This window comes from Cetorhinus maximus, chromosome 6 (genome assembly GCF_964194155.1).
Source record: "Cetorhinus maximus chromosome 6, sCetMax3.hap1.1, whole genome shotgun sequence".
Taxonomy (NCBI): Eukaryota; Metazoa; Chordata; class Chondrichthyes; order Lamniformes; family Cetorhinidae; genus Cetorhinus; species Cetorhinus maximus.
Genome location: NC_135884.1, coordinates 28,864,533 through 28,882,224, shown reverse-complemented (window position 1 = coordinate 28,882,224; position 17,692 = coordinate 28,864,533). Strand labels below are relative to the sequence as shown.

The 17,692-nt window shown below is 44.0% G+C and overlaps 1 protein-coding gene across 1 annotated transcript in view; it reads left to right on the top strand.

The window, feature by feature from the left end:
• The first annotated feature begins 4,088 nt into the window (after nucleotides 1–4,088).
• The window catches only part of LOC144681671 (uncharacterized), a 31,813-nt gene continuing 18,209 nt past the window's right edge, over nucleotides 4,089–17,692 (top strand). The window contains exon 1 of the mRNA XM_078543489.1: nucleotides 4,089–4,142. Coding sequence (XP_078399615.1) covers nucleotides 4,136–4,142 — 7 coding nt within the window. The 5' untranslated portion in view covers nucleotides 4,089–4,135. The remainder of the gene's footprint in view (nucleotides 4,143–17,692) is intronic.

The window sequence follows — 17,692 nt, the reverse complement described above, 5'->3', positions numbered from 1 at the left end:
TCAATTGTAGCACTCGATGTTGGTCAATTCACCTCTTATACATTCAACCTTTCTGAATGGGCATCGACAATGAGCAGAAACATTGTTCCCAGGAAAGGTCCAATGTAGTCAATGTGTAACTGCACCCAGGGCCTACCTGGCCACTCCCATGGGTGTAATGGAGCTTCACTGGCAACTTTTGCGGTTGCTGACATTGCACACAGTGCTTTACTAAACTCTCTATTTTGCCATCCATCCCAGGCCACCATAGATAGCTGTATGCAGGAATTTCCTGGAAGGGCACTGTGTAGTTCAATTCAAAGTGGCTCCCTCCCCTTTAGAGGAACTATCACTTGTGGTCCCCACAGTAAGATGCCATCCTGGCTGGTTATTTTGCGTCTTCTGTTGAAATAGGGTTTCATTTAGTCAGATATGGGCTCCTGAGACCAACCATATAGCATAGTTCTCGTACTTGAGATAGGACTGGGCCCCGACTTGTCCAGTCTCTGATCTGTCGAGCACATACTGGCGAGGAATCTAAGAAATTTAATAGTAAAACAAGTTCCTGTGGAACTTGCTCAACATTTTCTTGTAAAGGCAAACAACTAAGAGCATCAGTGTTTGAGATTTAATTGCCAGGTCTATGTACGAAAGTGTATTCATACGCTGTCAGAATTAAAGCCCATCATTATATTCTTTGTGAGGTTATGAATGGTAAAGCCTTGTCCTCACTAAACAATCCTTGAAATGGCTTGTGGTCTGAAACGATTGTAAAATGGCTGCTGTGTACGTACTGCAATTATCCCTTTTCCACTGTGGTGAGTGTTCTTTGTGCCTAACCTATTGGCTATTCCATGTCGTCGTCCATCCGATGAGAGAGCACTGCTCCCTCTTTGTAGGGAGATGCATCGCATGTCAGCACCAATTCTTTCGTCTGGTCATAATGCACTAATAGATTGGACAAGTACAACAATTGTTTCACCTTTATGAAAGCTTCTTTCTGGGGTGCCTCCCAAGACCAATGTTGGTTCTTTTTGAGTAGAGAATTCAGGGGGTCCAGCACTGTAGACAAATTGGCTAAGAACCGCCCATAATAGTTGATCATTCCTAGGAATGATTTGAGCTCTGGGGTGTTCTTTGGCGCAGGTGCCTCTCTCTTGGCTCTTACTTTCTCCTCAGCCAGGTGGAGGCCCTGTGAATCTACCCGGTGACTCATAGATTACCTCCCTCGCTTGGAATGTGCACTTTCCTTTTTTTAAACACACTCCAGCTTGCAAGAAATGTTTTAAGACTTTAAGTTTGCCAAATGCTCTTTTTCAGTGAATCCTGTCACCAAAACATCGTCTAAATAGACTTCAACCTGGGGTAGTCTCTGCAGTAAGCTTTCCATTGTTCTCTGAAAGATGGCACAAGCAGAGGAGACACTAAAACACAACCGTGTATATTGGTACAACCCTTTGTGGGTATTAATTGTGACAGATCCCAGGGAGGGTTTATCCAACTCTAGTTGTTGATAAGCATGGCTCATGTCAAGCTTTGTGTACGTTGTCCCTCCTGCCAGCTTAGCATACAGGTCTTCCATTTTTTGGAATAGGGTGCCTGTCTAGCTTAGCTACTTTATTAACCGTCAGTTTGTAGTCTCCACAGGTCTGGACACTTTGGTCGGGTTTAAGGGCGGGGACTACGTGCTGCCCATTCTGAGAACTGAACAGGTTGTATAATGCCCAGCTTCTCTAGTCTGTTCAGTTCAATGTCGACTTTTTCTCGCAGGGCATATGGCATCAGTCTCGCCTTCATGACGTGAATCTTGGCCTGCAGGTCCTGGATTTTCCCCAGTTGGTCCTTGAAGACAGTGGCGTACTTTCTAAGTAACTCTGGTAGCCCACTTGCTCTCAAGTGGAAAATTTCAGCCAAACTTAATCTCCTTTAACCAATTTTGTCCCAGGAGGCTTGGCCCTTCACCTGCTACCACCATCAAGGGTAGCTTGGCCGATTGGCTTCCATAATAGGCAGTTACTCTGCTTATGCCTTTTACTTGAATGTTTTCACCCGTATATGTTTTTAGCTTGGCGGCTCTTTCTTTTAAACTTAATCGATCTTCACCATTATTCAAATATCTGAAGGTATGTTGCCCAATTGCTGTAGTGGAAGCTCCTGTGTCCACTTCCATTCTAACAGGTTTGCCAGTTACTTTCACTGTGACAAATATTGGTTCTGTCTTTCAGATTAAACAACGAGTAAATGCCTGAATTTGCTGTTTCAGGCTCTTCTACATTGTAGGTTTCATTGGGCTTCTTCTTTTATTTACAAGCCTGCTTGAATCTTTCCTTGCATTACATCATCACATGTCCATTTCTGTGACAATAGTAGCATTTGATTTTTTTAAACTGCCAATCGCAAAAAAACTGATTGTTTCCACCTCTATTAAAATTATTCTTCAATTTCGCTGCTAAGTTATTTTTCTTTATTCATCAGCTAGTGGGGACTGGTTCCCGCCTCTTGGCAGAGTCTCGCTTTCTTGCACCCTTTTCGGTTGAAGTTTCCCACCTGGTGTGGAGGATGGTGCCATTTTGCGCACCCTGTATTGCTTTTGAATCTCTTACTGCACTTCCCATGGCCAGCGCTATCTCTGGTGCCTTATTGAAATCCAGATTCACTTCAGACAATAAGCTTTTCTGAATAGTGTCCTCTTTCACATCACCACACACTAAACGATCTCTAAACATGTCGTTCAGAGTTGTACCGAACTCACAATGTTCTGTTAGCTGCTTCAAATTTGCCACATAGCATGCAATTGTCTCATCTGGGGCTCTATTTCGCATATGAAACCTGAACCTCTGCATCATGACTGAGGGCTTGGGTTGAAAATGACCCTTCCCGAGATCCACCAATTCATCAAAATTCTTCAAATCTGGGGCATTGAGTGCCACCAAACTACAAATCAGACTGTCGGTTTTGCTCCCACAAGTACTCAAGAGGATTGCTTGAAAAAAGAATGAGTCGTTCTATGTATTGAGTGGTAGGTTCAAAAGGATGAATTCTCCCAAATTGTGGCATTTTAAGAGAGGATAACTTCTTCAATTCTGACAGAGCTGGCTACTTACAATCACTGTGAGTGTAGTACAGTGCCAATTTCTTTCTAACTTGATTTCTTCTGTTCAGTCCTGTTTTATCCCTGTCGTCAGTTTGTTGTGGGGTGGTCTAGTTGTGCTATTAATGATAGGGTTGATCGACAGGCATGTCTTAGGTGGAAACATTAAATTTATTTACAATATACTCAGCAGCAACAACACATATGCTTTCAACTCCAACTCAAACTGGCTGCTGTGGAAGCCCACACCACTCTCCTATTGGTTACTATAGATCATGTGATATTGCCATATTATTCTTAAAGGTACAATTCGCACTAAATAAAACCATAATTACTGCAGCAGCCCATCAGCAGAACACAGCAATTACATTTAAAAATTAATTAATTGGCTGTGAAACACTTTGGCACAGCCTGGGGATGTAAATGGTGCTAAAGGCAAGTTATTTCTTATTTTTGTTTCACCAATTGAAATAATTAAGGACTGTATGTCATACTGCAATTTAACTATCAACGTCTGACCTGATCCTGGAGAGTAAGGGCCCTATCGGGGTAGAAAGCATTTTCATACAATCAGCACAGGCGCCGGCCATTCGTCCCATTGCATTTCGTACCCGGTTTAAAAAGTTTGTGTGCCCTCCCCCACCCCCATCCCCTTTCCTCATTGACCTCCTGAGCATTTACAAAATTTACCTGAGCTGATTTAAATGCTGAGAGGCAATTTAAAGTGGCATGAATTCTTACCAATGGGGATGAGTCTGTTTTAAGAGACTTCATCTGCTGGGCAGGTTAACAAAAACGGAGTAACAAATTGTGTAAAAAAAAAGTGAAAGAGTTCGCATTTCCTCCACTGGGGGCGCAAAGAGGAATTCTCCGCCCGCGAGGATCGCCCCAAATTCCGCTTCATCTGAGCCGGAATGTCTGTATTTTCCGGGACACGCTCCTCTTGCATGTCACCCGGCCTGAGCCTGTGGACGGATTTGCTCTGTTTTGGGGATTGTGGGCGGTCCGAAGGCTAAAGTGAAAAGCAGGAAGCGCGGGGGAAATTTACGAGAGGCTGTGGAACAAATGGAGGGTAAGAACTGGAAACAGCAAGGCTAAGTCATTGACCTGTACCCACCAATAGAAAGCTCGGCTAAGTGCAATGTTCATCAGATCACGACTGGTCTGATCTAAGGCAGGTATGAAATTTAAAATAGATGCACGGTAGAGGGGCAGAAATTATATTCCTGCTGCCATTTGATGTTTGTACCGTAAACAATGTTTGAAACGTTTGACTGGGATTCCAATTGTCGTTGGCTCATATTCTGTCTGTCTCTCTCTCTGTGAAGAGCCCCCTTTCTCTGGGCTCGACCAAATCCCCGAGTATTTCAGGTAGAACGTCAACGCCTTGAGAGAATATATTAATACAGCAGAAACACAACTCTGGCGTATGTCAGCACCCTGAGAGAGCAAGAAGTCAGAGCAGGAGTAAGCCATTCAGCCCATCGAGCCTGCTCCACCATTTGACAAGATCTAGGCTGTAGCCTTAACTCCACTTTCCTGCCAGCCTCCCATAACCCTTGACTCCCATGCCGATCAAAAATCTGTCCAACTCAGCCTTGAATATATTCAATGACCCCCTTCTCCACTTTCTCTGTGAAAGAGAATTCCAAAAACCGATGGCCTTCAGAGAAGAAATTCCTCCTCGTCTCCGTCTTAAATGGGAGACTATTTTTACACTGTGCCCCCAGTTCTAGAGTCCCCCACAGGAGGAAACATTCTCCCAGCATCTACCATAAGGCACAAGAGCATAAGTAGGCCATTCGGCCCATCAAATCTGCTCCGTCATTCAATGAGATCATGGCTGAACTGCTAATCCTCAACTCCACTTTCCTACCTTTTCCCCATAACCCTTGATTCCCTTACTGATTAAAATTTTGTCTATCTCAGCCTTGAATATACTTAATGACCCAGCTTCTACAGCCCTCTGTGGTAAAGACTACCCTCTGAGAGAAGAAATTCCTTTTCATCTCTGTTTTAAATGGGCGTCCCCTTACTCTGAGATTATACCCTCTGGTCCTAGACTCTCCCACAAGGAGAAACAACCTCTCAGCATGCACCCTGTCAAGCCCCCTAAGAATCTTATATGTTTCAATAAGGACGCCTCTCAGTCTTCTAAACTCCAATGAGTACAGGCCCAACCTAGTCAACCTCACCTCATAAGAAAATCCCTCCATCCCCGGGATCAACCTAGTGAACCTTCTCTGGACTGACTCCAATGCCAGTATATATTTCCTTAGATAAGGGGACCAAAACTGTTCACAGTATTCTAGCTGTGGTCTAACTAGTACCTTGTATAGTTTTAGCAAGATTTCCCTACCTTTATACTCCATTCCCTTTGAAATAAAGACCAATATTCCATTTGCCTTGTCTATTACCTGCTGAACTTGTATGCTAGCTCTTTGGGAATAATGCACACGGACCCCCAAATCCCTCTGTGCTGCAGCTTTCTTCTGTCATTCTCCATTTAAATGATATTCAGCCCCTCTATTCTTCCTGCCAAAGTGCATAATCCCACACTTTCCCACAATATATTCCATCTGCCACATTTTTGCCTACTCACTTAACCTGTCTATATCCCTCTGTAGACTCTTTGTGTCATCCTTACCACTTGCCTTCCCACCTATTCTTGTGTCATCTGCAAACTTAGCGATAGTACATTTATTTCCCTCATCCAAGTCATTAATATATATTGTAAATAATTGTGGCCCCAACACTGATCCCTGTGGCACTCCACTAGTTACAGGTTGCCATTCCTGAAAATGTCCCCCCCCAACCGTATCCCAGCTCTCTGTCTTCTATTAGTTAGCCAGTCCTCTATCCTTGCTAATATACTACCCCCAACACCATGGTCTCTCATCTTACTAAGTAGCCTTATGTGTGGCACCTTATTGAATGCCTTTTGGAAATCCAAATATATTACATCTACTGGTTCCCCTTCATCTATCCTACTTGTTACCTCAAAGAATTCTAATAAATTTGTCAGGTATGTTTTTCCCTTCATGAAGCCATGCTGACTCTGCTTGATTATATTATGCATTTCTAAAATGCTCTGCTATTACTTCCTTTATAATAGACTCCAACATTTTCCTCTTGACAGATGGTAAGCTAACTGGCCTATAGTTACCTGCCTTTTGTCTTCCTCCCTTTTTGAATAAGGATGTTACATTGGCATTTTTCCAATCCTCTGGGACTTTTCCAGAATCTAAGGATTCTTGGAAGATTACTACCAGTGCATCCGTTATCTCTGCAGCTATTTCCTTTAATATCCTAGGATGCAACCCATCAGATCGGCCTTTAGCCCCATTAGTTTCCCTAATACTTTTTCTCTCATGATAGTTATTGTATTTATTTCTTCCCCCCCCCCGCCTTTTGTCCCATGATTATTTAGTATTTTTGGAATGCTATTAGTGTCTTCTACTGTGAAGACTAATGCAAAGTATTTATTCAACTCCTCTGTCATTTCCTGGTTCCCCATTATTATTTCCCCAGCCTCATTCTCGAAAGGGCCTATATTGAATTTGGCTTCTCTCTTCCTTTTTATATATTTAAAGAAGCTCTCACTGTCCGTTTTTATATTACTTGCTAGCTCACCCTCAAAGTTTATTTTCTCTTTCAGTTTTTTGGTCATTTTTGTTGGTTTTTAAAGCTTTCCCAATTCTCTGGTTCACCGCTAGTCTTTGCCACGTTGTATGTTTTTTCTTTCACTTTGATACTATCCTTAACTTCCTTGGTTAACCATAGTTGATTTATCTGTTTCCTAGAATCCTTCTTCCTCACTGGGATATATCTTTGTTGTGAGTCATGAACTATTTTCTTAAATGTCTGCCACTGTTCATCAACCATCTTTTCTGCTAAACTCCTTTCCCAGTCCACTCCAGCCAACTCTGCCCTCATTCCTTTGTAATTGCCCTTATTTAAGCTTAGCACAGTTGTTTCAGAACTAAGTTTCTCACTCTCAAACTGAATGCTAAATTCCACCATGTTATGGTCACTGTTTCCTCGGGGATCTTTTACTCTGAGATCATTTATTAAACCTGCCTCATTACACATTACAAGATCCAAAATAGCCTGATCCCTTGTTGGATCCACAACATATTGTTCTAGAAAACTGTCCCAAATACACTCTATGAATTCTTGCTCGTGGCTACCTCCTGTCAATTTGATTTTCCAAATCTACGTGGAGATTAAAGTCACCCATGGTTAATATACTGCCCTTTTTACGTGCCCTCATTATTTCATGATTTATTCTTTGTCCAACAGCATAGCTACTGTTAGGGGGCCTTTAGACTACCCCCACCAGTGCCTTCTTCCCCTTGTTATTTCTTACCTCCACCCATATGGATTCTACATCCCCCGATCCAAGATCATTTCTTGCTATTATACTTATTCCATCTCGTATTAATAAAGCTACCCCACCACCCTTTCCTGCCTGCCTGTCCTTCCAAAAAGTCACATACCCCTGAATATTTAGTTCCCAACTTTGATCTCCTTGTACCCATATCTCCGTAATGGCTATAATATCATACCCATTTACCTCTATTTGTGCCGTTAATTCATTTATTTTGTTCTGAATACTACATGCATTTAAGTAGAAGAGCCATTAATTTTGCCTTTTCACCATTTTCTCCCCCTTTGACCCTATTGCTGCTTTTTTTTTAATGTTTGTTCACTCTGTCCCTCCCTGTCACACTCTGGGTATCATTGCCTAAGTAGCTGCCCTGCAATGCCACCATATCCCTTTGCTTTATAAGCCTACTTATCCCCTCTCCAGTACCCCCACCCCGTCGTGCGCTCCCCCCCTCTATTTAGTTTAAAACCCTTTCTACAGCCCTAGCTATTTGATTCGCCAGGACACTGGTCCCAACATGGTTCAAGTGAAGCCCATCCCACCAGAACAGCTCCTGTCCACCCCAATACTGACGCCAGTGTCCCCTGAACTGAAACCAATTCCTCCCACACCAATCTTTGAGCCAAGCATTTAACTCCTTGACTTTATTTGCCCTATGCCAGTTTGACCGTGGTTCAGGTAGTAATCCCGAGATTATTAACTTGGAGGTTCTGCTTTTTAATTTAGCTCCTAACTGGTTCAAATTCTTTCAGCAGAACCTCCTTTCTGGTCCTATCAAGGTCGTTGGCACCAACTTGGATGACGACAACTGGATCCCTCCCCTCCCACTGCAAGTTCCTCTCCAACCCTGAGGAGATGTCCTTAACCCTGGCACCGGGCAGGCAACACAGCCTTTGGGACTTAAGCCCAGGGCTGCAGAGAACAGTATCTATGCTCCTAATTATACTGTCCCCTACCGCTACTGCGTTCCTATTTCCTTCCCCCATTTGAATGTCTCCCTGTACCACGGTGCCGTGGTCAGTTCGTTCATCCCCCCTGCAGTCCCTGCTCTCGTGCACACAGTTTGCAAGAACCTTGTAACTGTTGGACAATTTCAGGGTCTGAGGCTCCTTGAACTCTACCCCCTGGGTCTCCATACCAGCCTCACCTGCAGTCACACCCTCCTGTCCATGATCACAGACTAAATTCCAATTATCTAACCTGAGGGGTGTGACTGTCTCCTGGAGCAAAGTGTCCAGGTAACTTTCTCCCTCCCTGATGTGGCGCAATGTCTGCAGCTCAGACTCCAGCTCCTTAACTTGGATCTGAAGTTTCTTGAGCTGCAAACGCTTACTACAGGTGTGTTTGCTCTGGATCACCTTAGTGTCCAGCAGCTCCCACATGCTGCAGCAGCAGCAGCACATCGTCCGTCATTCCATCGCTATCTTATTTAATTTATTCATTAATTACTCTAGTGTCCCTGCTCTTTACACTTTATTGAAGTTAATTATTTGCACCAGTATCAATCTTATACTTAACAAGTTATTTTTAAGAAAGAGAAAATAAAGACTAGAGATCTAACCACTTACTATAGACCTTAATTTTAATCTAAATAGTAGAAATTACTCACCAAACCAACTCACCAATCAGTTGCTCTCCACACTCTTTTTAAATGAAGTCTGGTCGCTCTGTTTTAGATGAAGTCCACCCGCTCACCCGCTCTCTGCTTTAAATGAAGTCCGCGTTCACCCACTCTCTGCTTTAAATGAAGTCCCCGCTCACCTGCTCTCTGCTTTAAATGAAGTCCGTGCTCACGCGCTCTCTGCTTTAAATGAAGTCTGCACTCACCCACTCTCTGCTTTAAATGAAGTCTGCACTCACCCGCTCTTTGCTTTAAATGAAGTCCGCGCTCACCCGCTCTCTGCTTTAAATGAAGTCCGCGCTCACCCGCTCTCTGCTTTAAATGAAGTCTACGCTCACCCGCTCTCTGCTTTAAATGAAATCCGCGCTCACCCGCCCTCTGCTTTAAATGAAGTCCACCCGCTCACCCGCTCTCTGCTTTAAATGAAGTCCACCCGCTCACCCACTCTCTGCTTTAAATGAAGTCCGCACTCACCCGCTCTCTGCTTTAAATGAAGTCTACGCTCACCCGCTCTCTGCTTTAAATGAAGTCCACCCGCTCACCCGCTCTCTGCTTTAAATGAAGTCCGCACTCACCCACTCTCTGCTTTAAATGAAGTCCGCGCTCACCCGCTCTCTGCTTTAAATGAAGTCCGCACTCACCCGCTCTCTGCTTTAAATGAAGTCCGCACTCACCCGCTCTCTGCTTTAAATGAAGTCCCCGCTCACCCGCTCTCTGCTTTAAATGAAGTCCGCGCTCACCCGCTCTCTGCTTTAAATGAAGTCCGCGCTCACCCACTCTCTGCTTTAAATGAAGTCCGTGCTCACCCACTCTCTGCTTTAAATGAAGTCTACGCTCACCCGCTCTCTGCTTTAAATGAAGTCTACGCTCACCCGCTCTCTGCTTTAAATGAAATCCGTGCTCACCCGCTCTCTGCTTTAAATGAAGTCCGCACTCACCCGCTCTCTGCTTTAAATGAAGTCCACCCGCTCACCCGCTCTCTGCTTTAAATGAAGTCTGCGCTCACCCGCTCTCTGCTTTAAATGAAGTCTGCGCTCACCCGTTCTCTGCTTTAAATGAAGTCCACCCGCTCACCCGCTCTCTGCTTTAAATGAAGTCTGCGCTCACCCGCTCTCTGCTTTAAGTGAAATCCGTGCTCACCCGCTCTCTGCTTTAAATGAAGTCCGCGTTCATCCACTCTCTGCTTTAAATGAAGTCCCCGCTCACCCGCTCTCTGCTTTAAATGAAGTCCGTGCTCACCCGCTCTCTGCTTTAAATGAAGTCCACCAGCTCACCCGCTCTCTGCTTTAAATGAAGTCCGTGCTCACCCGCTCTCTGCTTTAAATGAAGTCCGTGCTCACCCGCTCTCTGCTTTAAATGAAGTCTACGCTCACCCGCTCTCTGCTTTAAATGAAGTCCACCCGCTCACCCGCTCTCTACTTTAAATGAAGTCCGCGCTCACCCGTTCTCTGCTTTAAATGAAGTCCACCCGCTCACCCGCTCTCTGCTTTAAATGAAGTCCGTGCTCACCTGCTCTCTGCTTTAAATGAAGTCCGTGCTCACCCGCTCTCTGCTTTAAATGAAGTCCACCCGCTCACCCGCTCTCTGCTTTAAATGAAGTCCGTGCTCACCCGCTCTCTGTTTTAAATGAAGTCTACGCTCACCCGCTCTCTGCTTTAAATGAAGTCCGTGCTCACCCGCTCTCTGCTTTAAATGAAGTCCACCAGCTCACCCGCTCTCTGCTTTAAATGAAGTCCACCAGCTCACCCGCTCTCTGCTTTAAATGAAGTCCGCGCTCACCCGCTCTCTGCTTTAAATGAAGTCCGCGCTCACCCGCTCTCTGCTTTAAATGAAGTCCGTGCTCACCCGCTCTCTGCTTTAAATGAAGTCCACCCGCTCACCCGCTCTCTGCTTTAAATGAAGTCCGCGCTCACCCACTCTCTGCTTTAAGTGAAATCCGCGCTCACCCGCTCTCTGCTTTAAATGAAGTCCACGCTCACCCACTCTCTGCTTTAAATGAAGTCCGCGCTCACCCGCTCTCTGCTTTAAATGAAGTCCGCGCTCACCCGCTCTCTGCTTTAAATGAAGTCCGCGCTCACCCGCCCTCTGCTTTAAATGAAGTCTACGCTCACCCACTCTCTGCTTTAAATGAAGTCCGCGCTCACCCGCTCTCTGCTTTAAATGAAGTCCGCGCTCACCCGCTCTCCGCTTTAAATGAAGTCCACCCACTCACCCGCTCTCCGCTTTAAATGAAGTCTACGCTCACCCGCTCTCTGCTTTAAATGAAGTCTACGCTCACCCGCTCTCTGCTTTAAATGAAGTCTACGCTCACCCGCTCTCTGCTTTAAATGAAGTCTACGCTCACCCGCTCTCTGCTTTAAATGAAATCCGCGCTCACCCACTCTCTGCTTTAAATGAAATCCGCGCTCACCCGCTCTCTGCTTTAAATGAAGTCTACGCTCCCCCGCTCTCTGCTTTAAATGAAGTCTACGCTCACCGGCTCTCTGCTTTAAATGAAGTCCACCCGCTCACCCGCTCTCTGCTTTAAATGAAGTCCACCCGCTCACCCGCTCTCTGCTTTAAAGGAAGTCCGTGCTCACCCGCTCTCTGCTTTAAATGAAGTCTGTGCTCACCCACTCTCTGTTTTACCCTGTCAAGCCCCCACAGAATCTTATATCTTTTAATAAGAACACTTTTTATTCCTCTAAACTCTGATGCGTAAAGGCTCAACCTGCTTAACTTTTCCTCGTAAGACAAACTCTTCATCCCAGGAATCAGGCCACTGAACCTTCTCTGAACTGCTTCCAATGCAAGAATATCTGCCCTTAAGTAAGGAGACGAAAACTGTACACAGTACTCCAGGTGCGGTCTCAACAATCCCCTGTACAGATGTAGCAAGGTGGAATTCCCTACTTTTGTAGTCCATTAGCCTTGCAATAAAGGGCAACTTTCCCATTTACCTTCCTAGTTAGTTGCTGTACCTGCATGCTAATGTTTTGTGATTCATGTCCAGGACACCCAGATCCCTCTGTACTGCAGCCTCCCTCAATTTAAACAACACTGGGCCGCCTGCCAACACAAGACTGCTGCTGAAAACCAATGACGTCAGTGGCTGGAGACACAGTGCCAGCAAAATCCGTCCTAGAAAAGCTTCTGTGATAGAGGGGAAGGGAATATTAAAACAATAAAAGAAATGTTGTTTTCCCTTCCCGATAACATAAGCAAAGAGTTAAAAAAAAAACCCTGAATGACGCAGGCTGTGTATATACAGCTGCAACAAGCCTGTTGCATTGAACTGAGTTGGAGATTGAGGGGAATGTGATACACGCACCAAGTTTCTGGCTCACATCTGTGTCAAGTTTTATTTTTTGCAAACCTATTTCTGTTAAACTGTGTGCTTGATTTTTTTAATTTTGGAAAATCGGCTTAACTTCTTTTTGGTTTTGATTCTGATCTCCGTCGCGTGCAATGACTTCACTGAGTAAAGCGGTCCAACTGCACATGCACCGCATTGGCAGCAAACGCAGCCTTGAAACAAGATTCTGTTTTTCTGTTCTCCCTGCCAAAATGGACAATCTCACATTTTCCCACGCTATACTCCATCTGCCAATTTGTTTGCCCACTCATTTAGCCCATCTGTTTCCTTTTGCAGACTCTTTGTATCCTCCTCACAACTTGCTTCCCTACCTATGTTTGTGTAGTCAGCAAATTTGGCTACATCCAGATCATTTATATAGATTGTAACTAGTTGAGGCCCCTGTAGCACTCCACTGGTTACAGTTTGCCAACCTGAAAATGATCCATTTATCCTGTTAGTTAGCCAATTCTCTATCCATGCTAACATATCACCCCGAACACCATGGGCAGCATTTTCCCGTCGGCGAGCGGGGGCGTGGGGCCCGCTTGCTGACGCGTAAAATGATGCGCAGTGATGTCAGCCGTGCGTCCCGACGTCACTGCACGTCATTTAGATTTTCAGTTCGGCGGGTGGGCAGCCAACTCGGTTGCGCGCTCGCCAAACTGTCAACGGTCACTTAAGGCCTTTAAAAACAGTAATGAAACCAATTAATGAACCTGCCTGTCCAACCTTAAGGTTGACTGGGCAGGCGAAGATCCCAGGCGGCCTTCAGAAAAAACATGAAACCTCATCCGTGGGCAGGATGAGGTTTCGTGAGGGATTTAAAATGTGTATAAAATTTTAAAATAAAAATAATTGACATGTCCCTGATCATGTGACAGTGTCACATGAGGGGCACATGTCAGGAACATTTTTTTCTCCCCTAATAAAGTTTTCAAATTTGAGCCAAGCTCCCTGAGGCGGCACTTTGCCTCAGGGAGATCTTTGCGCTTTTTTGCGCATGTGCGTGAAAGAGCCCACTCCTGGCTAAGGGAATTCCCCCCCCCACCCATACAGGGAGCGCACAGAGCTTCTGGGCAGACGCCACGCTGGGCAGGCCTTAATTGGCCCGCCCACGTAAAATGGTGGCGCCCACCCAACTGCGGGCGCTGATTGGAAATCTGCCTGCCCACACCCGCACAATCCCCCCCCCCACCCCCCCCCAAACGGGGGGAAAATGCTGCCCCACGAGGAACCTTTTATGTGGCACCTTATCGAATGCCTTTTGGAAATCTAAATGCACTACATCTACTGGTTTCCTTTATCCACCCTGCTTGTTACATCCTCAAAGAACTCTAATAAATTTGTCAAACATGATTTCCCTTTCACAAAACTATGTTGACTATTCCTGATTGAATAATGATTTTCTAAATATCCTGCTATTACCTCCTAAATAATGGATTTCAGCATTTTCCCCAATGACAGATGTTAGACTAGCTGGGCTATTGTTTTCTGCTTTCTGTCTCCCCCCCTTGAATAATGTTCTGTTTGCAGTTTTCCAGTCTGCTCGGACCTTCCAGGATCTGGAGAATTTTGTAAGATTACAACCAATGTATCTGCTATTTCTGCAAGCACTTCTTTTGAGACCCTAGGATGCAGGCCATCAGGTCCAGGGGACTTGTCAACCTTAATTCCCATTAGTTTACTTTTACTTAGTACTTTTTCTCAGTGATCATGATTAAGTCCATTTTTGCCTCTTGACTTTGTAATATTCTTGAGATTAATTTCTTCTACTGTGAAGATACAAATAAGACAAAATATTTGTTCAAAGTCTCTGTGATTTCCTTGTTTCCCATTATTAATTCCCCAGCCTCACCCTCTAAAGGACAATATTTACTTTAGTTACTCTTTTCCTTTTTTTATATATTTGTAGAAGGTTTTAGTGTTTGTTTATATATTTCTTGCTAGTTTTCTCTCATGTACTCCAATTTCTCCCTTCTTTGTTTAGTCATCCTTTGCGGGTTATGCTTTTGTGCGCTCTCTCTCTCTCTCCTTGGCTGAGAGATCATGTTATTACAATAACAATTCAGCACGTGAGATAACATGTTAATGCATTGGCAACCTCCAGCAAGGCTGCTGTGACGTAGTCAGAACCAGTTGATTTGTGATTTGCTGTTGCAGATCTGTATTCTGATGATTTGCAGCAAGATAATCACACTGAATGATATATTCAGTGGGGTCTACATGATCAGTTTCACACTGAACTCACACATCACCAGACATGAACTTAATGTATTTGTTACATTCACATTATAATCATATTGAGTCCTTGACAATTGTAAAATAGTTTTTATGACATAAGTGTATGTAATTAAGATTTTGGGTTGGGGGCTCATGAGGCCAACACTGGCAAATGGAAACGTTTTCTACTTTTGTTGTTTTTATACTGCTGCTTTGCTTCAGTGACATAAAAGTGTTCATGCAACTTCGTATTTAACTCCTTATCTGACTACTGAATGCACAGCGTGGAATGCCCTCACAAATAGTGTCGCACCCTACTTGTACTTGATGTGCTGCAGGTTGGAACTCCAATGTGGTGTCAAGCTGGGCTTAAATGCTGGTCAGGTGGTCAGCTCCATTCCCTGTGAACTTCATCCACTCACCTGTAGTTTTTCATGTTTTTCAAAAGCAGGTACTTCTGTCCATGCCCTCAAATATTAAAAATGTACCACCTGAGAATGAAACTCTATGCTCACAGTGATAGTGTTAGCTAAAATTACAGATGTACATATGAATTGGGAGTAGGCCACTCAGCCCCTCGAGCCTGCTCCACCATTCAATAAGATCATGGCTGATCTGATAGTAACCTCAACCCCAAATTCCTGCCTGCCCCCCCGTAACTTTTCACCCCCTTGTTAATAAAGAATCTATCTAATTCTGCCTTAAAAATATTCAAGGACTCTGCTTCCACTGTCTTTTGAGGAAGAGAGTTCCAAAGACTCAGCCCTTTGAGAGAAAAAAATTCTCCTAATTTCTGTCTTAAATGAGCTACCCCTTATTTTTAAACCGTGACTCCTAGTTCTAGATTCTCCCATAAGAGGAAACATCCTCTCCACATCCACTGTCAGTACCCCTCAGGATCTTAAAGGTTTCAATCAAGTCACCTCTTACTCTTCTAAATTCCCATGGATACAAGCCTAACCTGTCCAACCTTTCCTTATAAGACAACCCGCCCATTCCTGGTATTAGTCTAATAAATCTTCTGTGAACTGCTTCTAATGCATTTACATCTTTCCTTGAAAAAGGAGATCAATACTATGCACAGTACTCCAGATGTGGTCTCACCAGTGTCCTGTACAACTGAAGCATAATCTCCTACTTTTGTAATCAATTCCCCTCACAATAAACGATAATGTTTATTAGCTTTCCTAATTGCTTGCAGTACCTGCGTACTAGCCTTTTGTGATTCATGCATTAGGACACCCAGATCCCTCTGAGTCTCAGGGCCCTGCAATCTCACCATTTAGATAATAAACTTCTTTATTATTCTTCCTGCCAAAATGAACAATTTTACATTTGTCCACATTATACTCCATTTGCCAGACCTTTTCCCACTCACTCAAACTATCTATGTTCCTTTGCAACCTCCATATGACCTCTTAGCAATTTACTTTTCTTCCTATCTTTGTGTCATCAGCAAATTTATGAACTATTCCTTTGTTTCCTTCATCCAAATCATTTATATAAATTGTAAAAAGTTGAGGCCCCAGCACTGATTCCTGTGGCACACCACTCAACACATCCTGCCAACCAGAAAAAGACCCATTTATGCCAACTCTCTGCTTCCTGTTAGCTAGCTAATCTTCTATACATGTCAATATGTTGCTCCCTACACCACAAGCTTTTATTTTCTGCAATAACCTTTGATGTGGCACTTTATCAAATGCCTTCTGGAAATCTAAGTACAGTACATCTACCAGTCCCCCTTTATCCACAGCACATGTGACTCCTTCAAAGAACTGCAGAAAATTGGTTAAACATCAGTTCCCTTTCACAAAACCATGTTGACTCAGCCTGATTGCCTTGAATTTTTCTAAGCACCCTGCTATAACATCTTTAATAATAGCTTCTAACATTTTCCCTATGACTGATGTTAAATTAGGGGTATGAAATTGAGGGAAAGTAATTTGCCTGGTTAAAAGATTGGTTAGTCAGGGATAATTTGTATGCAATGTTTCTCCTAAGCTGTGTAAGCACACAACAACCTCAAAACTCCCACAAAGGCCATATTCAAGTTGGCCCTTTTAAGTTGTTGGCATATATGGTTGTGTAAAAGTTTAAAGGGACAATGCACCTAAATAAATTGCCCGTGCACTTCAAAAAAAATTAGCAACAATGTCTGTTTTTACTCTAAATCGAAGTAAGTGACTAATGGTGTTCCACAAGGATCTGCTGGGACCTCAATGTTCACTATATTTATTCATGAATTAGATGACACACATGAGCAATAGATTCACATTTGCTGATGATGCAAAGATGGGTGATATAGCATGTAGTCTGGACAGGAGCATAAAGTTACACCGAGACTAATTAAGTGAGTAGGAAGAGCTGACGGATATGGGTTGCAAGTGTGAGGCCCTCCATTTTGTACCAAAAATACATCGACTAAAGTGTTTTCAAAAGGAGAGGTTATTACTTGGGTTGATTGAGGCTGAGCTCAGTGATCTTTCTGGTTCCAGTGTAGAGGTGGTGTAAAGATGTAGATGGACGATTTATTTGTTCTTCTGGAGGCAGCAGTTGCTGGGTCGAGTTCTTTTAAAATCTCCGCCTGTGGCACATGATAGTCAAAAACAACAGATATTGGGTAGAATTTTTCATATGACCAGCAGCTCAGTGGGAGCAAGTGGGGGTGGGCGCGGAGCCAATGGCCGCCCACGATTGGCTCCACGCTGCCATTTTGTGCAGGTGGGCCAATTAAGGCCCGCCCAGCGTAAGACGGAACCGGTAGCGCTCAGCACTACCTGTGCGGGCGGGGAAGGAGGGAGAGTCGGGGCCAGTGCTCTTTCGCACATGCATGCGAAACAGCGCTTCAATCTCCCCGAGGCACGGAGCTGCCTCAGGAAGATTGAATCGATATTTAAGTTATTAAATAAAAGGTGTAAAAATTTATTTAAATATGTCCCCTCGTGTGACTGTGTCACATGAGTTGGGACATGTTTCTATATTTATGAAAATGTATTTATTTATTAAAAGCTTTAGGAAGCCTCATCCCGCTGTTGGATGAGGTTTCCTAAA